This window comes from Mustela lutreola, chromosome 1, assembly GCF_030435805.1.
Source record: "Mustela lutreola isolate mMusLut2 chromosome 1, mMusLut2.pri, whole genome shotgun sequence".
Lineage (NCBI taxonomy): Eukaryota > Metazoa > Chordata > Mammalia > Carnivora > Mustelidae > Mustela > Mustela lutreola.
Window position 1 is genome coordinate 63,684,166 of NC_081290.1, and position 24,173 is coordinate 63,708,338.

A 24,173-nucleotide genomic window follows, 5' to 3' on the forward strand; every position below is an offset into this window, starting at 1 on the left:
AGCTTGGAAAAGTGCTTTCTAGACCCAGAGTTAGGACTTGTCAAAACAACGTTACTGCCCTAGGAAAGGGGATGCAAAGCTCACCCAGTCACTCAGCCTTCGCCCACGGGGTTCTCAAAACCCAGCACCGACACGGGTGCTATGTTCTGGGATATATCAGCCATCAGCCCTGACCCCCAGAACTTCCACACTCGTGGTGGAGATGGAAATCAAGATAATGAACCCCAAACACAAGACAGAGATAATCTACCTTACACTGGGGAGTCTTCTCTGGGCCCTGCACTGGGCTCAGAGTGTTTCATGCCTTATTTAACTTAATGTAGAGAGAGAGTACTATTATCCCCATTTCACAGATGAGGAAACTGAGTCTGCATCGTACTCCTGGTAGGTGGTGAAGCAGGGATTCTAACTCAGTAATCTAATTCCAGCACCTGTGCTCTAGCATCATAGTAGGCTGCTCCAAAATGCAGCTATGATCAGTGGTGTGGCAATCAGACCAGTAGTAATTAAAACATTAGCCCAAGTGGACTATCATCACCCTGAATGGCTCTGCTGTCTTTTCCCATCTGTGGAAATGGTCTCCCTGCAGTGGGCCACCAAAAAGATCAATGCTCTGTTCAGCAAGATATGTATGATGCCACAGACAGTCTCCTCTCTAACCAAAGATGTGGGATCTCCAGTTCTTGATGCCTGGGAATGTGCACTGTCCAGACAGTGAAAAACAGAATGGTCGGTCAGATGTGGCTGAATACTGGTATCTCCCTGACTCGCTGGCAGCAGAATTCATATAACGGGAATACAGAGGTAATATTCTTATTCTCCACAAAACCAGATCCACAGGAACCGCTGGCTTGTGCTCATAAGGAGAAGCAGAGCTGCTGTCTTCCAATACCCCAGCAGCTGGGGACAAAGACGCCTGTGTCCTGCTACCATTATCACCCGTGGGTGTCTCCTTCTTGACTCCGTTATGACTGACAATCACACATTCAAGCTCGAATGTCCCAGGGTTGAGAATCAACCACTGGCCATCACGAGGAGAAAAATGACGGCAAAATCCATCAAGACCCACATGATGCCTTGGGGTCTGGATGCCCACCTGAGAATAGAATTCTTGCTCTAGTTACTCTCACTGAGGTTAGAGCAGGAAAAACCTAGAGCAAAATGGAGAGGCTGGCTCGTTCTCTCCATGCTCCGTGCCCCCCAAGAGAGGCTCCCTCATCCCGCAAGACTCACTTTCGGGAGACTTTTGGGGATGGTCACTCGATCTCCTCTGGCACAGCCCTGCTCCTCACCACCCTCACCCCAGGGGGACGCGAGATCTGCTACTGGACCGCACACCAGTGATTTCACACTAGAGGTGTACATGTGTATGTAAAATACTCCACAAGGGCCTGAGAAATCCCCAACAATGATGATGGCCTTGAGTCAACTATTTTTGTGACCGTTTAGTAATTAATTCCATTTGGATTAATAATATTCACACTCAGACTGACACAGAAGAACACACACAGAGGCCCCCAGGCATCTGCAGACATGGACTGCAAGGCCCGGGTCTACACAAACACACACACACACACATGCAGAGGCATATGTATATTTATGTGTTTTCCACTAACATATGGATTCAATGTATATTGTGCTAAGCGCAGGCTTTCCGAGCATTAGCTCTATTATTCCATTTTACATGTGATGAACCTGGGGCTCAGGAAAGTCAGGCCGTTTGCCTAAAGTCACAGAGCTGATGGCCGGTGGAACTGGAAATCAAATCCAAGTCAGCCTGAGTCCCAGGCCTGGGCTTCAAGTTATTAATGGCCCCATTTATTGGAAACTCATCTGCAGGACAGAGTCCGGGAGAGGAGAAATCACCGGCATGGTTATGGGAAGTCACACTCCCATCGCCACGAGCCTGACCTGAAGCCTTACCTGTATGTTGGCATAATCCTGCAGGAGCATTCTAGCTGCCTCTGGCTTTAGTTCCCCTTGGAAAATAGCACTTTTTATCTGGGTAAAGAAGATATTGTGCAGTTCATTCCTTTGGAAAACTGCCAGCTGCCGGTGAGCCTTGGCAAAGTCCTCCTCCTGCTGCAGAGCCAGCGATCTCCTCAGGTGCACCTGTTCCAGGCTGTGAAGGGTCCTCAGGAGGCCGTTACACTCCACAGCAGACTGTGGGCAGAGGGGGCAGCAGGTGAGAGATGACACACCCACAGGCACGCACGGGCACACCCAGGCAATATGCAAGCACACACATGCACACAGGCACACACCATGCATATATACACATGCATGCGCATACATGTGCCCGTATGCAAGTGCAAAGGCATGTGCGTGCATGAACACACACATGCATGAACCCACACACACATAGCAACAGTGTGCACATGCACACACATGTGTATGGGCACATGCATGCATACACGAGCACATAGCAAATATGCATGTACATGGGAATACTGTGCACTTCCACAGCACCACAGTGCATACACACATGCAAATGTATAAACGCACATGCATGCATACGTGTGTGAACACAGCACTGCTGTGTGTATATGTGCTGTGTGTGCCTGTACATGCATACACAGATGCACATGCTTACATGTACACACAACACAGTGCATGCACACACATGCATGAACATAGTGCATACCCATATGGCAAATACACATGTGCACAACAATGCATACAAACATGCACATGTATACAGGCACACACATGCATACATGCACACAGCAAATACACATGCACACAGCAACACAGTGCATAAACATCATGCACACATGCACAGAGCAGTACATAGTGTATACACACGTGTACACATGCACAGCACATATATACACTCGCAGCACACAATGCATACACACATAAGCACATGCACACACATGCATGAGCATAGTGCACATGCACATGGAAAATATACATGTACACAGCAACACACCAGTACATACACACATGCACATGTATATAGGTACACACATGCATACACATACGAGCACACAATATACATGCACATAGCAACACAGTGTGCACAGGTGCATACATGCATACACACATCAATGTATAGTGCACACACAGCACATATACACACACAGCAGCACACAGTGCATATACATATGCACAACAACACACAGGAAACATACTCATGTGGAACACACACATGTCCCACACTGGCAATGATAAAGCCGCTAAGCTCTGAGAAATACTGCAGCACCCTGTCCTTCCCTGCTATCTTATTGTTTTTCAGAGCAGTCTCAAAGCAGAAAACTCACAGGGATAGAAATTTGCAAATCAAAACTGCCTGAAAATAGTCTGCAAAATGGAAACATTAACAGATCATGCTGTTAGAGTCTCCCACTTATTTCCATCATCTTTTGCACTTGACTTAGTTGAAGAGAAAAATACCTGAAATCAAGCCGAAGTTGAGATGATTTGGGTAAGAAAGGAGGCAGAGTCATTAAGAAATGGCTCCTGGATGCCTGTAATGTGCTCAGGATGAAGGTAGGAAGGAGGAGACATGCCAGCACTGGGTTCCTGGTACCTTCTCACTCCGGCTAGTGCAAAAGACTCATGCCCCAGGAGGGGAGTGCAGTTAATTCCTCCTGGAAAGAAAGAGTTCTAAGACAGCCCCCTGATACCTGGCCTGTGCTGTCCACATTGTATAAATCCTCCCCCATTGAGTGTGGACATAAACTCTGAATGCGACCGGACCATCATCCCATGATCTGGTTATTACATGGTAAAAGTAAAGAGATCTTGATGATGTAATTGAGGTCCCTAATCAGTAGACTCTGAGCTAACCAGAGGAGAAATGATCCTGGGTCTGACTTAAGGAGGAACTGGGCCTTCCTGAACTGAGAGACATTCTCCTGCTGGCCTTGAAGAATTGAGAACAGCCTATGAAGAAGGGAAGCCTGCAGGAGCTGAGGGCCTCGGTCCACATTGCAAGGTGAGTTCCGTGCATAAATGAATGAGCTGGGATCAGGGCACTGAGCACCAGACAGCCCAAATGAAGCCCAGATTTCAGGCCTCTGAGACCATGCAGATAACCCAGCTAAGCTGTGTCCAGACTGCTGGCCAAAGAAAGAGATGGTAAGTGGGTGTTATTTTTAAGTTATTTTTAAGTAGCCATTAAGATTTGGGATGCAGCCACAGACCACGTCAGGTGAAGAAATACACGGTCCAAGGAGCTATGGGTTCTTCCCCAACTCTCAGCAGTGCCAGGAGAGGAGAGGAGATGAAACCAAATCTTCAGGCTCCTCGTTCTAGAGTCCCACAGATGATGGACATGTTGGTGGAGCAAAGTCAAGGGAAGGTGTTTGTGTCCCTGAGAAGGGCACAGCAATTCGAGGGGTCAAGGTCAAGAGACTATGGTCTCAGTGGCTGTGCAGGCTAAGTGGGAACCCAGGAAAGTCAGAGGGTGGTGAGGACAGACGGAGAGGGCTATACTTCCTCCAGCTAATCAGGGACCAGAGCACCATATGCCCACTGACACTCAGGGTTGTCAGGGACCCATGCCGCTAAGCACCCAGACCTACCATCTCCACTTCCGATCACTCACAGAAGCCTTATAAAGGTGATTTCTAACTTCCCAGCTCCTTTGCCTTACCTTTCTATTTATTCAGAATCTGGCCCACGAAGAAGAGTGCTACTTTGAGAGGGCCCCCCAAAAGGCTGGCAGCCAACATATGACAATCCCTGCCCTCAGGGAACAGCGCAGCCTCAGCCCCCAAGCTCTAGAACTCCCTCCTGTCCACAGCTCCGGGGGGGCCTCCCTGGTATTCATGGTTTGCCTCGGTCACCAGGAAACAACATGGCCTTTTTGCAAAGCTGATTTTATAAGCGGTATTGGATCAGACTTCTGTGAGTCACTCTTCTGGACAGAGTGGTTGTTCACAGCTTTTATTTGCAGTACAGAATGCGGTTCCCCCACAGCCAGGAGGGGGCCAGGCCCCTGACTCTGGGAGCGCAGGGACATTCTGCTGCTCAGGGAGGGGTTGGAACCCAGTGAGGCTGATTCATTCATCTATGTGACCTTCTCTCCTGGCAGTATGAAATTCGACAAGCCGCAAATCTCAATTTATTTTAATTAACAGGAATGAAAGATGGGGTGAGATCCATATAGCTTTTCACAGCCAGGACAAAAAGTGCACGTGCACACACGGAAATCCCAAGATAAAGTTATTTGTCCTTGTTTAGATTTATATTTCTGAAAAATAAGGCATGAGGCAATGATCTGCTTGTGTCATGGTTAAATACTCCCTAACACGAATTTATGATGGGAGCCCCCCTCAATTCCTCTACACTGGCCTCCTGAGGGGTCCAGAGACCTGCAGAAATGTGTTCACCCCCTGACCTGTTTCAATCTCCCGGGGGCACAGATGAGAAGGCTATGCCATAAAGCAGGGGGACACCCACACCCTGCCACAAAGGGCCTCCAGGAGCAAGGCAACTTGTGGATGGAAGTTGAGAGACTGGTCCTGGTATGAGATCCATTAGGGAGTGGTGGAAAGTGGGGCAAAGTGGAGAACAAGGCCTGCCTATAGGGCCAGTCACGACTCAGCCCACCAAAGAGGGCTCTGCAGGAATTTGGACACAGTGCAGTACATCTCCCATTTCATGAGAAGCTGGAAGCCTGCATTTTTACATGAAAGACATACTGAAGTCATGGTCACAGACTCCAACTCCCCATTGAACTTTCGACTACAATGGACTTTACAGGGAAATGAGGCATGTTTATCCCCTGGTTTTCAGCACTCCCTAAAAAGTAACTTACCCTGTGGAGAGAATAGGGGGGAACATAGAATCAGAGGTCTGGGCCAGGTTGTTCCAGAGCAACTTGCCATTGTTGACTCTGCACCAACAAAAATGTGAGACTGCAACAGAAAATTGTGTCTGTACTAAATTATACTCCTGGTACTCAGTTTAGCAAGATGCCCAATTGTAAAAACTGTATCTCCAACTGCAGGATGGGGAAACTGAGACCCAGGAGGACCGAGCCAATGCACCTTCTGCAAGAAGAGAGTGAGGATCTGAACCCAAGCTGTCTCTGCGCAGTCCAGGGTCACCACCACTCTCCCCAAGGCCTCTCAACAGAGACACACTTTAAAAACCCTATGAGATGACACAGGCATTTAAATGTGAACAGATTTCCTCTCTAATTAGTAGAATTCCTACACTCTAATCAAAAAACCTGATTCTGCTCAGTTTTCTTAAAAAATAAAAAATGAATGCTTGTTGGAGTAATATGTCCAAAATATTTCCTTACCTTTTATTTAAAGTTGACTATGATAAATATACAGATAAGTTACAAGGTCATTGGCAGTTTTGTAAGATGGAGTGGCTGGCAAGGGCTAGAAGAGAAATACCTCTATTGACGTTGCCATTCAGATGCTACTTTTGGCAGCTCATTGACTCAGATAAGGCGACTGGTCTAAACAGGGAGACCCATGGGACCCAGAGTGATGGCGGCCTCCTGCTGCAAGCCAGCAGACTGGGGTGTGGGGGCAGGTGCACAGGGAAGCAGGAGCACCCTGTCCCGCCATCCCTCCTCGTGGCCCTAAGACCTGTGCCAGGATTCGGGAAACACTTAAAACTACATTGTTCCAGGGAGCCTTTAGTTTGCTAAAGGCAGAAGCCCAGCAGGATGCATTACTCAGGCCCACAGCAGTGAGGGCGTATGACACACCATTGCACCACGCGGGTGGGCAGGTGCGGGGTGGGTGCATGCTGCCTGGGTCCTCGTCTTGGCCCCAGCCATGTGTCCACAGGTAGGGGACCTTCTCTGAATCTGTTTCCTAAGCTGGAAAAGTGGGATCCGGTCAATTCCCACCTCACCGAGGTGATGTGAAGATCTGAATAGAAGGCCTGTGTAATGAGCTTAGAACAGTGGCCGAAACTTACATGTGAGAGCACTTACTACAATCACAAAATGTTTATACCATGATATTAAGTGAAAACATACAATTCTATAAACTGCATGCACCTGATTTTGTTTTTAAAAAAAGGTACGCAGAAGGTCAAAATATATGCTGAAATCGAACGATAGGAGTGGGGGTTGTCTTACTATCCTTCTATCTCCAGGGTCAGGTGCATAGCAGGAACTCAAAACCCAGACCAAAGGAATGTCTGTCTGCCTTGGATGGTGATGTGGGTTCTATATATTATTTTTCCCGAGGTTTTTCTTTTTATGTTTTGGAACTGGAGTTGACAAGCTTTTCTCTAAAGGGCCGGATAAATATTTTAAGGCATGCCGGCCCCCTAGGGTTTGCTGTCACATATTCCTCTGCTTGTTTTGTTTTGTTTTGATTTTTTACAATCCTTTAAAAACATAAAAACCATTCTCCACCCAGAGGTCAGCCGGGTTCATGGGTCTAGTTGCTGACTCCTGTTTTCTAACACTTTCCAAGCAGGCACTGTGTCCACGGGAACAAAAGATATAACAAATTTGAGAAAAGAGAGTGAGAGACCATGAGATGGTTTAGGGGCTGTCACGGCGCTGTGCGCTCCGCACGGTTTCTGAAGTGCCAGGCTCAGGGAGACTACGCATGGACCAATATAGTCATGGAGGGAAGTGGGCGGGGGGGGGGGGGTCAGCTGGCAGAACTCTGGTGGTGGAAAGAGTGTTCCCCACACCCACTCCCCACCATGACACACAACCACATCCTAACCCAGAACCTGCGACTGAGGCTGTCGTGGAATGAGGACCTTTGCCGATGTAATTAAGATACGGCACTTAGGAGATCACCATGGATTATTTGGGTGGGACCTAACTCCAAAGACAAGCAACCTTATAAGAGAAGAGATAGGCGGTCCCAAGATGGAAGACGGCCATGCGAGGACAAGAAGTCAAGACAGGAGTGAGGCAGCCACCAGCCAAGGAACGCCTGGATCCACCAGAAGCTGGGAGAGACAAGAAAGGACGCGCCCCTAGAGACTTCAGAGGGGGTGTGCCGGCGGACACCTGCATTTCGTTCTTCCGGCCCCCAGAAATGTGATAGAATCAAAATCTGTTGTTTTGAGCCATGAAACCTGTGGTCATTTGTTAAGAGCAACCACAGAGGGGTGCCTGTGTGGCTCAGTGGGTTAGAGCCTCTGCCTTCGGCTCAGGTCATGATCCCAGGGTCCTGGGATCGAGCCCTGAGTTTGGCTCTCTGCTCAGTGGGGAGCCTGCTTCCTCCTCTCTCTGCCTGCCTCTCTGCCTACTTGTGACCTCTCTCTATCTTTCTGTCAAATAAATAAATAAAATCTAAAAAAAAAAAAAAAAAAAAGAGTAACCACAGAAACTCATACGAGAGCCAAGCAGAAAACAAGCCTCACCCTCAAACGGGATCCATGTCTGTAAGGGGAACTGAATGCAAGGGAGAAGGTAGGGCTAAGACGGTATGAATCTTGCCTCTTTTGGTCTCTGCCCAATGTGTCTGTGTGAGGGCTGACAGCAGATGACCGGCTGAGAGCCATGAGTTGTCAGCCCTGTCAGTCCACCGGCAGGGGATATCTGTGCTGGCCAGCAGTCTGGGGAGCAGAAGTTAGCAGTTCAGAAGCCTATTTCCAAGCAGGTGTTAGACCTCCCCAAGATGACAGGTTTCCAGACCTGGAAATGCGGGCTCAAGCCACAGGGTCTGCACAAGTCCACTCTTTCATAGAAGAAGACAGAAATCAGGCTTGATTTGACACACTCAGGAAAAAACTCTGGCACGATTCCCTCAAGACAGAAACAGATGCATTTCTTAGAAAAATGAGACTTCATCTCTGATCAACAGAGGTCAGCCCTGAGAAACCTAAGGGGTCAGAACTCTCAGATCTGAGCACTGTGCACTGAGCCTAGAGCAGCCCATGCCCCAGCAAGCTTTTCCTTCCTCTCCCAGCCAGCCGAGAGGGGGCGCCCTCAGCCTTGTAATTAGTCGTGCTAATTATACCCTTCAGGAGCAGAACTGGAATATACTGGAATGGGAGTCCAGGTTTGTCTGACGGTGGGTGCTAGAGGGCTCCAAGAGCTAGTAAAGTGCAGCCCAGATGGACACACACACACACACACACACACTCTGACATCACAGCCTCCCTGAACCATGCTTTCTGTGGATGCACTCTTCCATGAATGAAACCTTTTTACTCTCCCCATGATGTCCCATGAACCTGTGAACATATGTCTATTCTAGTATAACCGAATGAGGTCATGTCTTCTACACGTGAAGATGCTTCATTAAACTATGAACTTCATGAACCCAAGAACCATGTCTCATTTCCTCAGTACTTCACTGCTTAGTCCAGTGACCGAGAGGCAGACAGTGGTCAATAAAATCTTTCTAAATAAGTTTGGGATGGTTGGATGGACAAGTAGAAGAAAGAGTGGTGGGTATGTAGATGGACGGGTGGATGCACAGGTGAACAAAAGGAATGCACGTTAAGGGAATGGTTGGGGGGGCGGTCGGATGAATGGACTATAGATGGACAAGTACATTGAAGAGTGGTAAGTGGATGAATGGATGGATGGATAGATGGATGGTAGATGGGTGGAAGGAAGGGTGGTAGGTAAGATGAATGGGCAGATGTATAGACGGACAGACGGATGGAAGAGTGGTGGGTAGGTGAATGGATAGATGAATAGGTGAACTGATGGGTGACTGGACAAGTGGATGGATAGACAGATGGGCAAATGGACAGGTGAACAGAAGGATGATAGGTAGAAGGATGGATGGATAGATGGATAGATGGACAGGTGGATGGAAGGGTGGTGGGTGGGTATATGGATGGATGGACTGTAAATGGACAAGTACATGGAAGGGTGGTAGGTGGCTGGATGAACGGGTGGATGTTTGGATGGAAGGGTGGTAGGTAAATGGATGAGTGGATGTATATAGGTGGACAGGTGGATGGAAGAATGGTGGGTGGGTGGGTGGATGGGTGAATGGACACGTAGATGGAAGGGTAATGAGTGGGTGGATGGAGGGATGGGTGGGTGGATGAGTGGATGGTTAGGTGAATGGGTGGATGGAAGAGTGGTAGGTGGATGAATGGATGGAAGTATAGATGGACAGGTGGATGGAAGCATAGTAGGTGAGTGAATGACTAGATGGATGGGTAAATGGATGGGTGAATAGACAAGTGGATGGACAGATGGATGGGTGGATGAGTGGGTGAAAGAATGATAGGTAGATGGATGCATGGATGGATGGATGAACTGCAGATGGACAAGTAGATGGAAGGGTGATAGGTGGATGGATAGATGGATGGGTGAATGGAAAGGTGGGATAGGTAGATGGACGGAAGAGTGTAGGTAGATGGGTGGATGGACAGATAGATGGTTGGATGGGTGGGTAGGAGAGTGGTAGGTGGATGGATAGATGGATGGGTGGATGGACAGGGGAACAGAAGCATGTGGAGGTAGAGGGATAGATAGATAGATGTATAGATGGACAGGTTGGTCAAAGAGTGGTGGTTGGGAGGATGGAGAGAAGGACTGTAGATGGGACAAGTGGATGAAGGGTGGTAGGTGGAGGGGTGAACAGATGGATGGATGGACACGTGGATGCAAGAGTGGTGGGTGGGTGAATGGACAGATGAATGGCTGAATGACAGGTGGATGGAAGGGCAGGGAGTAGGGGATGAAGAGATGGGTGACGAGGATGGCTGCGTGGGTGAATGGGTGGAAGGATGAGCAGATGTATGAGAGAAAGCAGAGAGGCGAGTGAAACCCTCCTTTCGAAGCTGCCTTACCCTCTCACTGACTCGTTTCAGCAACTCCTCTGCCTCTTCCATCGCTGCCATCTCCCTCTGGTACTGGCTTTCTGTCTTCTTTCTCATTTCCAGGTCACATTCAGCCGTCAAGGCCACCATCTTCCGATCATACTCCTCTTGAATTTCTTTCTCTAGCAAGAGAAACTGCTTTTTGAAAACAGCACCCATCCTCCTCTCTACTTGCGGGGAGAGGTGGCCAGAGATGGTCAGGTTCTTCAGCAAAAGGGCAATGATGTCTCTGCTGATTTGGGTTCGACAAGCCTCCAGGTCTGAGTCTGCCCGGTTCAGGGTTGCAATCTCCAGCCTGGGAGACACAAAAGTCAAGAGGACATGACTTATGAAGCCACAGCAGAAACCGAAGGTCCCTCAGAGCTCTGAGGTTTTTATTTCTTGTAGGTAAGGGCTTTCTTTTTCCCTTTTCCCTCCTCCTCTTCCTCCCTCCCTCCTGCTCCATTTAGGGAATCTGCAGGGTGCCCCACTGGAAACTGCAAGGAATAGAACTAATACAAGGCCTGGTCCTTGTCAACAAGTGAAAATAACAATAAGAAGGCTGAGGAGAAAATGGATAGTTAATATATTTGGAGGATTGTAAGCTGAAATTAATTTTTCTTTTTTTTTTTTATGGGTATAACCACTAAATGTAGTACGGTACCCTGGATGGGATCCTGGAAAAGGAAAAGTCATAAGATCAACTATGGAAATCTGAATGAGGGCTGGGCTTCGATTAATCCTGGTGTATCACATTGGCTCACTGATTGTAGTAAGTGGCCTATCATCGTATAACATGTGAACAACAGGCAAATCTGAGTACAGGGGTTGTGGGAACTTTCCACACTAGCTTCCCAGTGTTTCTGTAAATCTGGAAGTGCTCTAAAAATAAAGTGTACTCAAGAAATATCAATGGGATGTTTCACAGGGCCCAGGTTCTAGAACTTGATTGTGGCGGTGGTTGTATGACCATGTGTTTTATAGTCACAGATCAGACTATACCCTTAAGATGGGTGAATTTTAAAGTATGCTAATACCTTTATAATTATATTATAATTATATCTCTCTATATATAATAATTATATATCTATACAAACGTAAAATGATGCACAGAAAAAAATTAATTTATATTCATGATTAAAAATACCTGGAAAATAAAGACAAAGATCTCACTGTAACGCCAACATTTCAACAGAACCAGTGAATGCATTTGGTTGTATTTGCTTCCAATTTTTTTTTTCTGTGCCTATGCTTTTCCATGGATGCATAGCCTTTACACAAAGGCAAGGACAATTCTGTCCATTTCTTTTCAATCAGCATTGTAACAGGTATCTTCTGGGGGTGTTTAAAAACTGTAAAGGTTGGGTGCCTGGGTGGCTCAGTTGGCCAAGGGTCTGCCTTTGGCTTAGGTCATGATCCCAGGGTCCTAGGGCTGAGTCCCCAGGTCCCTGCTCAGCAGGAAATCTGCTTCTCCCTCTCCCTGTCCCCCTCCTCCTGATCCTGTTCTGTCCATCTCTTATGCATACTCTCCCTCTCAAATAAATAAAAAATCTAAAAAAAAAAGCAAAACTGGAAAGTTCTCCTTTACAATGGTTGCAAAATAATGGTTGCAAAATGGTTCACCTTGTGATGTCCCATGATTCATTTAAACTATTTTTCTAGTGTCACATATTTGGGTTACTTGAGAAACTCAAAACCTAAAATAATCTGGCAGTAACTATCTTCGTAAAGAGCTTTTGCTATTCACAATGATAATCTGCACGAGATCCACAAATGAAATCCCTGGATCAAATGTGAGCAACATTTCGAAGCCTTCTAGAATGTTCTGCCGAACCGCTTTCCAGAAAACTCCCCGAGCAAAGCAGTAGGATCCTTCTTTCACCACTCCCTCTACAATGCTTAAAAATCTTTGATAATTAGGTATGCCTGAGTGGCTCAGTTGGTTAAGCATCTGCCTTCGGCTCGGGTCATGATCCCAGGGTCCCTGCTCAGCAGGGAGCCTGCTGCTCCCCCTGCTTGTGCTCTCTCGCTCCATCTCTCTGACAAATAAATAAAATCTTTAAAAAAAAAAAATCTTTGAGGGGCGCCTGGGTGGCTCAGTGGGTTAAGCAGCTGCCTTCGGCTCAGGTCATGATCTCAGGGTCCTGGGATCAAGTCCCACATCGGGCTCTCTGCTCAGCAGCGAGCCTGCTTCCACTTCTCTCTCTATCTGCCTGCCTCTCTGCCTACTTGTGATCTCTGCCTATCAAATAAATAAATAAAATCTAAAAAAAAAAAATCTTTGAAAATTTGATGGGAGAAAGTGGCATCTTATTGTAAAAAGATAAGTGTCTTAAGAAAACATTATTACAGAGATTGTCAACCATTTAAAAGTAGAGACAAGTACAAAAGTAATGACTCCCAATGCACTCATTACCCAACCTCAAAAACTGTCACAAGTTACCAAACTCATTTTTGTTACTCTCTTAATGTTGGAGCATTTTTTTTAAGATGCTTTTTGCATCTTTTAAAAAAATATATTTTATTTACTTATTTGAGAGAGAGACAGTGAGAGAGAGCATGAGTGAGGAGAAGGTGAGAGGGAGAAGCAGACTCCTCGTGTAGCTGGGAGCCCGATGCGGGACTCGATCCTGGGACTCCAGGATCATGACCTGAGCTGGAGGCAGTCGCTTTACCAACTGAGCCACCCAGGCACCCTAATGTTGAAGCATTTTTAAAAAGATTTTATTTATTTGACAGAGAGAGAGCACAAGCAGGGAGAATGGCAGGCAGAGGGAGAGGGAGAAGCAGGCTCAGTGCTGAGCAGGGAGCCTGATACGGAGTTGGATCCCAGGACTCCAGGGTTTGAGCTTTTTTTTTTTTTTTTAATTAAATTTATTTATTTTCAGAAAAACAGTATTCATTATTTTTTCACCACACCCAGTGCTCCATGCAATCCGTGCCCTCTATAATACCCACCACCTGGTACCCCAACCTCCCAAACACCCGCCACTTCAAACCCCTCAGATTGTTTTTCAGAGTCCATAGTCTCTTATGATTCACCTCCCCTTCCAATTTACCCCAACTCCCTTCTCCTCTCTAACACCCCCTGTCCTCCATGCTATTTGTTGTGCTCCACAAATAAGTGAAACCATATGATAATTGACTCTCTCTGCTTGACTTAGCTTTTTAAAGCAAATCCCATTACTTGTAAATTCCTCAGTGTGCACCTTTAGCCATCAAGGATATAAGCCTATATAAGCATGTGTATATGTATATCAACGTGTGTGTATCTATTTTGCCTAACCTTGATGTCATGATCATACCATATATATTATCAATCATATTGAAAATATTAACAGTAACTCCAATAATTAATAGCCGTCATTAGTCAAATGATTTCAAATGTGTCAAAATGATTTTTACAGTTGGAAATTTCATTCAAGAACCAAACAAGATCCCCCAGTGTCAGTTAAGTCCACTTTATTCTGGCCCCCCAACCCTGTTTCTCTTTTATGCCACAGATCTGTTGGGGAGGCTGGGCTATTTATCCTGCAGAATGCCCCCCCATTCTGGGTTTGGTGGATTCCTTTCACGGGGTGTCAATGTTCCTCTAGCCTCTGTATATCCTGTAAAGTCTTAGTTGGATCTTAGGTCTTGATTAGAATCAGACTTAATCTGCTGTCCAAAATACCCCGTAAGTGGTACCGTGTGCTTCCTATCTAGTCAGAGGGCGGGTCACTACTAAGATCAGTAGGTTCAAGGCGGGTCAACATGATCTGTTGAAATCTATCCACTTTCACCTAATGGCTTTAGCATCCACGTGTAACTGTCACTTAAACCCACGATTTCATTAAGGGTTGAAAAATGCACATTTTCTAATTCTATCCCTACCACATTCTTAAAGCTGAGATTCTTCCATAATCCAGTTACTCTGACATAAAGTCTATAGACAGAAAGGATGTTTGAGCCTTTGCTAATGATGGTTGGTTGTCATAGCAACTTCCAATGGTAATGAACGAGTGTGGGCCTATTATTTTGTTGTTGTTGTTGTTGTTTTGGTTTGGTTTGGTTTGGTTTGGTTTGGTTTGCTATGAGAGGAAAAGATTGATAAACTTTGGCCAAGTCCCTAAGAGAGTCTGAGCTCTGGATCACCTTTACCTGGAAAACTCATAAGGGGAAGAACATCAAATATGTTACAGGCAGCATGGCTTAGGGGGGACATGACAGCTGATTGGTAGATCACTTTGGGATGGGAGGACTTGAAAGCAAAGCAAAGATGTCCATGGACATCTAACAGGGAAGAGTGAGGTGACACTGGGATCTGGGCGTGTCCCTTGTGGGGACCCTGGATGTTCAGTCTGTGAGTTGTTACAGCAGATTCAGGCACCCCAGGGGGATGAAGCTTTTAAGACAGGAAAGCTCCCACACCTGCCTGAGGTGGATTACATCTCCTTTACAGCTGAGCTGTGTCACGTGGGGAAAAACCATGCACAGTGTGACCTGGGGCAAGGGCACCCATGGAAGGTTGCCTGGCGTCCTCACAGCAAGCCATGTTCCTACCCTCCAGCCATGTGCATACAGAGGGTGAAGGTGGGGCTTATGGGAATCTTCCAGGTCCAAGGGTTTATTCAGCTGGAACATTCCATGCCTCTGCACAGTACTGCTATGAAATTACAGATTTTTATAGATTTAGTGGGTTTCAATCGAATGCAGGTATTATTCTTTTCAATGCTCAGATTTTTCCATCTTAGGTCAGACCAGCTCCTGTGTCCTTTGGACACAACCCAATTAGTCTAGTTTTAAACAACAGCTCATGCACCTCATCTTTCATTTTCCCCCACAAGTACTTACTGAACATCACACGCGCAGAGTGTCCCGGGTCACAAAGCAAGAGGAAAGCACAAGAGATGCTCTGGGCACAGTACGCATGGTTAAATGTTCAATGAACCAATGTTCCAAAGGCTCAGGAAAAAAAAAAAAAAAGACTTCTCTACTGAGACAGACACAGTAGATCTACATCTTTAAGGATGCGTCTCATGGCAGGCAAAATAATGGTCCCCTGAAGATGTCCACATCCTAATCCTCAGAATCTCCGACTAGCACCGGGTTACGCGGCAAAGAAGAAACAATGTTGCTTGTCAGCTGACCTTGACCACAGAAATAGGACTAATAAGGGTCTCTACCAGGGAGGGGAGGGAGCAGAAGACAAGTAGGATCAGAAGGAGAAGGGAGGGAGGAGGCAGGGGTGGGCGGAATCATCATCAGCTTCAAAGAGGAAGGAGTGGCTTGTGCCAGCGAGAGGGTCGGGTAGGTCTCAAGGAGCTGGAAAAGACAAGAAAATGGAGTGTCCCCTAGAGCTGACATCCTGATTTTTCTTGGTGAGGCCCATTTGGGACTATGACCTCCAGAACCGTAAGACAAGGCCCTTGTGTTGTTGTAAGCCACCAAGTTTGTGGGCGTTTGTGACTGCTGAATATGAAACTCATACACCTTGCCCAAGCCCGCCCTCCCTCATTCATGCATTGATTCATTGATTAACCTGCACAAGAAAATCTTGGGGCTGCATGTTGGGTAAACTGCAAGTGCTTTACCGGGAGCACGGGGGCTGGGATGAACAGATGGACATCTCCGTAGGTCTTTGTTGTCAAACCACCTCCTAGCTAAGGGATCTGGGAACTTGCAACATAAAGGGGACCACCCTCACAGGGTAGTGCTCCTGGTTACAAGAGTAAGAAATATAAAAGGCACAGTGTAGGGGTGCCTGGGTGGCTCAGTTGGTTGAGCATCTGACTCTTGGTTTCAGCTCAGGTCCTGATCTCAGGGTCATGAGATCTAGCCCCGTAATGAGCTCTGTTCTTGGGGTGGGGTCTGCTTGAGATTCTCTCTCCCTCTGCCCCTCTCCACCCATGTGCTCGCGCCCTCTCTCTCTTAAATGAATAAGTCAAATTAATAAAGCAAGCAAGCAAGCAATCTTTAAAATGCACGGCGTAGTACTTCGAATTTTGTCCATTCCAAGTCACCCTCATTTCCCTGTTCTTGGTTATCTTCATCCCAGGACACCAGCTACAGAACAGAGTATCGTGCACAGCTCGCCCTTCCCAACTGCCTGGGGAGGCAATCTCCTAAGCACTTTCCCTTTAAGTTTTAATGTTAATCACCATGGATCAGCTGTCAGAAGGACAACAGTGAAAACTGCCAGGATGTCCCAAGGCCACAAAGGAAAGAACAATGTCCCTTTAAACCAATTAAAATACCATGCAGCTAATGAAGCTAACTCTCATCTGTAATGGGCACAAGAGAGAAAAACAAGCATTAGGAATTCATTGTCAACCTCCAGGACAGGGTGCACTGCTGAGGGGGTAACTCCTACTGTCTCCCGTGGCATTTTAAATTGTTTATAATGAAATGTGCGTAAAAAATCCTAATGGTTCCATGAGACAAAGAGAGCCCCTGTGAGTCACACACGCTGGGCTGAATTCTTACTACAAGTCGGCAGAGCTGGCAGGATTCAAACACTGCTTTCCCAGGGGATATCCATTTTTTCCATGTCACAAAAATGTCATCTTGTCACCGGATTGTAAGATGCGTGTATTTGCCAAGGTTAGTTCTGCAGCATGCACACCCCATACCAACCATTCTCCTGTTTTAAAGGAGGGTCATCCCATAGGAGTATGAAACGATGTCCCCCACAAGAGGCACTTAATAAATAAATAACAAAATAGAAACCATTCAAGTTTATTAACAGGGTCGCTTATGACGACCTCTTTCTTAAAGAAACTGCGCAGCATATATTACCCCAGACCTGATTAGTACTTTGATTAGCTACTGATGATCAAGAAAAGGGAATAACCTTCGTGCCTTTTTCCTTATTTATTTCATGTAAACATTAATTGAGTTCTCGCCAAACGGCAGGTAGGTGTCAGAACACAAAATGAGGACAGGATTTGCACACAAGGCAGAAAATGTCCCCTTGAATATGAAAGAGACCTCATGAGCATGGAGGATCATTAATTCAGAAGAAAAAAAGAAGAATCCACGCCCATTTTCACAGTATAAATCCGGTATCTTCAAGTTAGTTGGGGTAAGCATAACCAATGAGAACCCACGAAAGCCAATCAGGACGAAGGAAACTGGGATTTTCATCCTAGGAGTCAATTTCCACAGGTAGCTGATAAGGCAAGGAGGAGAGTTCCATGCCAGGACCAAAAATCCTATTTGTAACTGTCAATTTGAGGGCCTGGACAATGCAAATTAAGTGGGGAAAATACCTCCTGATTATCTTCACTGTTAGAACTAGTAAGAGCTTAAATCAGAGTGAAAATAGTCACTGTATGTGAGCAGGTCATCAGTAAATGTTATGATGAGATCATACTCCTGGTTTTGTATAAACTCAAACAGATGGTAGGATTCAAGGGGTCAGCGGTCTGCATCCGTCCTCTGTGGTCCTCTGTGACATTTCCCTCCTGTAGATTCCTTTGTTCAGAAGCCTGGCTGGGCCCGCCCACTCCTGGCCTCCTGCTCCTTGAAGGGAGAAAGGATGCCACCAGATCCCTACCCCGGCCCGCTCCCCGCCCACTTGCTGGCCACACCCCCACACACTAGTCCTCTGCAACAGAGAAAAAGAAATGAGCGTTCTTCATCCCACTTCTGATCCTCCTGGAAACTTCCTCCCAGCTCCGTTTCAGGCACACACTAATCACCTCATCACAGAAGGTGATGAGTGTTTCATCATGTCTGAAAGCACAATGAGCTTATGAGTCACAGCAACTCAGCCTCTAATCTCGCCATCATCCCTTCAGAGCTGGGCAACTCAGGGGAGTTACCTGATGTCTCTGAGCCTTGTTCCCAGCCTGGTTAATGAGAATACTATCAACCATGTCAAATAAAAATCATTAAGAGGATTACTAGCAGTGCCTTTTATGTATAAGCTTTGTTTTAATAGCTTTATGAATATCAACCCAGTTAATCTTATAAAGTAGGTGATTAACTTTTTTTTTAAACAAGTGAAGAAACTGAGGTGCAGAGAATTTAAAATACCTTGTCGAAAGTAGCATAGCTATTAAGTGGAAGAGCAGGAATTTGAACCCACGGCATGTGGCCTCAGAGTCCTCAGTCTACCTTCTATCTACTGCCTCAGTCACACCAACATGCTCAAAAGCACTAAGCCATGCCTAGCACAAAACAGATGCTAGAAATTGCTGTTTCACATTGCTCCTGCTGTGGGTATGTCTGCCATAGTCTTCCCTGATATCATTCTTTATGGCAAAGAAAAGAAGATGTGAAGGAAACATAACATAGAGATGGGTAAATGGTAGATGGATGGCATTAGTGGGTGGGTGGCTGGTTGGCTGGCCCAATGAATGGATGAGTGGACAGATGGATTATAGCTAGCTGGCTAGACAGACAGATAACTCATGCGACTCTTATTTGGAAAGACAGATTGTATTCTACCTGAAAAGCACCTGAAAGAAACTGTAGAATGAAACATTTAAAGATGAAATAAGATAAACCCCAGATGTCAGCTAGGTCATCTTTCCAACCAATGCTCAGATTTCCTTAATACCTTTCCTGCCAAGTCCCCAGCTTCTGCTTTTCACACACACACACACCTACACATATGTACACATGTGTAGGCACACACGTGCATATACACACATACCCACATTCACATGATGATGGGGAGCTACCCGCTTCTCCAGGCAGGCTTCCCACCATCAGAGAGCTCAGACAGAAAGGTCTTCATCACCTGACATCCGCCCCCCTACAGCTCCCATCGTGGTCCTACTCCCTCTGTCTTTTTCATGACCACCTCACAGAAATCTGGCAATTGTGACCATGTGCACACAAAAGATCTCCAACCTGGGCCTCACTGCCTTGGGCAGATGACACAGAGCCTTACGGGCTGCGGTGAGGGTTAGGGTTTTACCAAGAGCATGCCAGCACAAGGCTTCCAGCAAATGTCCCAGTCAGGGTCATGAAAAGAGTCCCCCGGCTGGTGTATGGACAATGGACCAGGACCCAGGGATGGACGTGAGGTCAGTGCAGGAGGCCAGTGAAGACAGGGTGACAGTCAGGCCTTAGACAGTGGCTGTGAGAGGGCAAGACAGCAGGGTGGGGAGTGGCCCTGCCGAGGATCTGTTAGGACGACGCAGACCATTCACCTGGTTAGTCTCCGTGTTTGCTCACATGGAACTACTCATGTGTCTGGTTAAAAACGGGAGGTATTTTCAAGGAGGACAAGCTGCCCTCATGGAGATGGAGAACTGTACTTGACCCCAGGACTGCTGTAACAAACCGCAACCAACGGGATTTCAACACCAAAACCAAGGGGTTACGAGGGGTGGTTCCTTCTGAGGGTTACGAACCTATGCCCCTCTCCTAGCTGGCAATGCTCAGGAAATCCCCGATTCCTGCCTCTGTCTTCACAGACAGCTGTCCCTCTGTGTCCAAACTTCCCAATTCTTAAAAGGTCACTCATCATACTGGATTAGGGCCCACCTGACAGATGTCACCTCAGCCCCACCATACCTGCAAAGAAGCTATTCTGAATAAGGGCACATTCGCTTGACCTAAGGGCTTAGGACTTCAGTTTATGCTTTTGGGGGGGGGCACAATTCAACCTGTAACCATCTCCCAGGGATGGCAGTCCCTCACAATCAACAGGATATCCAAGTAAAAACGGGTTAGCCATTGCAGGAGGTGTGCTAGAGAAAACATTTCCACTCCGGGCCGTTTAGGCCAGATGATCTCCAGGATTCTTTGTAGCAGCAAGACTCTACAGACGTCCTCACTTTTCTCCCAGGGAGGAAGGGCCACCTTCATCACAGCTCCCTCCAGGGCTTCCTGTTCGGACACCACCTTGTGAGGAAGTCTGCTCCCCGTGCACTGACTTAACGCAGCGCTCCCACTCCACATGGTGGCTTTGCAGGGACTCCTCACCTTATATTTCACGTGTATTTACTTTACGTCCCCCAACCACAGACTGCGTATGAGCGTGAGGGCTTTACTGTGGTCCCTGCTGTATCTAGAGAGTGCCCGGCAAGGGGAGCTGCTCACTAAATGTCTTCCAGATGGATGAATGGAAAGCCTAAACTCAAGGGGTCACACTCTATCTGGGAGCCTGACTCCCTCCCTCTTCCTCTGGCTCCTCCATCTGCCCGAGGCCACGCCTCTCCAGTTTCCTGTTTCCAGTTTCTGGTGTCAGAGCAGGAGCCCTTCCCCACCACCCCGTGCAGTGCCCCCTACCACCGGCACCCTGTACCATCTTGCGAAGACTGTCAGAGTCTATCTTCTCTGTCAACTGTTGAGTTTCTGGTTTTGACCCAGCTCAGCATCCACGGTTCATGGGAAATGGCTCTGAATGAGAAAGTGCCCGGGAAACACTGGCTGGGCAAGGGAATAAGTGAGCAAAGCAGGAAGGAGGGCTGTGAAGGGCTGCCCTGCCGGCTGCAGGATCATCTTATATCATAATCTTTGGTAACAACACATCTGCTAGACAGTGGATGCCCCCCAGCATCAAAATACCCATGACATTCAGAAATCTCAAACTGATGTCCCCCTGGCCCCCACACAGACCGCAGCAATCAGGAGGGAGTATCCTCCCAAAGAGATGGGTGCACATGAGTGAACCAGGCGCCTTGGAGAGTTTCATGTGTTTGTGAAAAAACAGACAAAAACAGCAAAAACAACAAAGCATAGATTTTCAAAGTAAAAAGTCTGAACTAAATCCCTGGGTAAGCATCATGACACAAAATCGATGAATGCTTGAAAAGAAAGGCTCTTTGCAAGTCCCACTGAAATTGGAGCAGCAAGGGGGCTGGGCAGAGTTCTGGGTCAGTATTCACTTTCTCATAGGCTGACAGACCCCAATCCGGATCAAAGCCTGAAGCTCACGCCCAGCCGTCCAGCTTCCACAACTGGCTGTCCTCCCTCTCCAGCTGACCGCCCACAGCGTCCCACCCAGCCACAGGTCAACAACCCAGGAAAAACCTGAAGCCTGGGGTTTCCTGAAGCTTAAGCCCCTGCCTGAATCACTGCTACCCCCAGTCAGCCTCCCCGGTGACCGACCACACACCAGTCCTCCAACACACAAACCTCTCCCAGCAAGAAGGGTTCTAATGCCGGGTCCTCAGAGCACCAGAGATCACCTCCTTCATGGTGCCCGGCACCGTATGTAATCACATATTTTTTCCATGTGATTCTCTCATGAATGCCTGTCTCCCCGACTGCACATTCTGAGCCCTAGGGGTCAGGAGCTGGCTTGTTGGACCCACAGTAGCACTGCTAGCCTTCATGCCCACTGCGGACGGAACAGTGCATGACATGCTCAGATAGAGCAAGGAATTAGAAGCCAGGAGTCACTGGGTAACTGCAGCCCATTCCTGTGAACTCTATGAGACGGAGTCATAGAAGGAAACTACGGAGTCCCATGGGTGGAAAAAAGCCATGAACTATAGGGTCTGGAAACAGGTCAATCACTTGCCGCATGCCTCGCCAGAGCCCTGGTTCTCAGCCCTGGGCATAGAGGATCTAGTTAAACCCTCACCTCCCACTACTCTGGGTTCAGATGAGGCCCCAGAGGCACAGGATTGTACTCAAGATCAAGATGATTAAGTGGCAGATCAGGAGTAGGGGACAAGCATTGTGTGCAAACGGTCCAGCCTAAACCCAGGTCACATGTTCTGCTCACCAGGCAAGGAGACACAAATACCTCTTCCGTGTGCAAAAGATGTCTAGCCTCGTGCATGAGAAGGAAACAAGCAGATTAGGGTTACAAGGAAATGCCATGGTTTCCTATCAGACTGCCACATATAGAATAATCTAGAGCTGCTGTGACTCAGGTATGCAACACAGGGACTCCCCATGCTAGACAGTAACTGGCCTGGCCTCGATGGTGGGCAATCGGACAGCATCAACGAAAAGCACACAATAAGGCAATTCCTCTTTGAAGAATCCAAGCTGCAGTAAACTTTGCACGCAGCCCTCAGTGTGGGAAGTTAACAGCCCTAGAGTCACCGGGGGCTGGGGAGCACAGGGCCACCACATGGGCTCTGCACTCAGACCACCTGGGCTCACATCCTCCTACTTGCTGCATGACTCTGGACAAGTGACTCACACGCTGTGCTTTAGTTTCCTCATCTGTAAATAGTCTTTAGCTCAGAAGCTGCTCTGAGAAGTAGATAAGTTAATGCACATAAAACAGTCAGAGCTATACTTGCCAACAGAATCCAATAGGAAATGAAAAGGGTTATTCACCACGACCAAGTGGGATTTTTTCCTGGGCTGCAAGGGTGGTTCAACATCCAAAAAGCACATTTATTAATGTGATACACCACATTAATAAAAGAAAGGACAAGAACCATATGATCCCTTCAATAGATGCAGAAAAAGCATTTGACAAAATACAGCATCCTTTCTTGATGAAAACTCTCCACAGTGTAAGGACAGAAAGAACATGCCTCAACATCATAAAAGCCATACAGGGAAGACCCACAGCTAATATCATCCTCAGTGGGGGATAAACTTAGTACTTTACCTCTAAGGTCAGGAACACAACAGGGATGTCCATTCTCACCACTGCTGTTCAACATAGTACTAGAAGTCCTAGCCTCAGTAGTCAGACAAGTAGAAATAAAAGGCATCCAAATAATTAAAGGAGTAGTCAAACTTTCACTCTTCACAGACAACACAACATTCTATGTATAAAACCGAAAAGACTCCAGCAAAAAATTGCTAGAACTGATGCAGCAATTCAGCAAAGTCACAGGATATAAAATCAATGCACAGAAATCAGTTGTGTTTCTATACACCATAAATGAGGCAGAAGAAAGTGAAATCAAGGAATCGACCCCATTTATAACTGCACCAAAAACCATAAGATACCTAGGAATAAACCTAACCAAAGAGGTAAAAGACCTATACTCTGAGAGCTACAGAACACTTACAAGAGAAATTGAAGAGGGCACGAAGAAATGGACAAACATTCCATGTTCATGGATTGGACGAACAAATATTAAAATATTTATGCTATCCAAAGCAATCTACACATTCAACACAATGCCTGTCAAAGTATCATCAGCATTTTTCATGGAATTGGAGCAATTCTATAATTTGTATGGAACCACAAAAGACCCCAAATAGCCAAAGTCATGGTGAAAAAGAAAACCAAAGCTGGGGCATCACAATACCTGACTTCAAGCTCTATTGCAAAGTTGTGATCATGAAGACAGCATAGTACTGGCACAAAAACAGACACACAGATCAATGGAACAGAGCAAAGACTCCAGAAATGGACCCTCAGATCTATGGTCAACTGATCTTCAACAAGGCATAAAAGAATATCCAATAGAAAAAAGACAGTCTCTTCAACAAATAGTGTTAGGAAAATTGGAAAGCCACATGCAGAAGAATGAAATTGGACCACTTTCTTACACCATACACAAATATAAACTCAAAATGGATGAAAGTCCTAAATG

General features: G+C 46.7%; 1 protein-coding gene across 6 annotated transcripts in view; it reads right to left on the bottom strand.

Moving 5' to 3' along the window:
* Positions 1-24,173, bottom strand: part of EVC2 (EvC ciliary complex subunit 2) — a 117,632-nt gene that overhangs the window by 47,273 nt on the left and 46,186 nt on the right. For all 6 annotated transcript variants that reach the window (XM_059165507.1, XM_059165527.1, XM_059165497.1 and 3 more), the window contains exons 10-11: positions 10,708-11,032; positions 1,924-2,163 (exon numbers count right to left, since the gene is read on the bottom strand). In XM_059165507.1, coding sequence (XP_059021490.1) covers positions 1,924-2,163; positions 10,708-11,032 — 565 coding nt within the window. The remainder of the gene's footprint in view (positions 1-1,923; positions 2,164-10,707; positions 11,033-24,173) is intronic.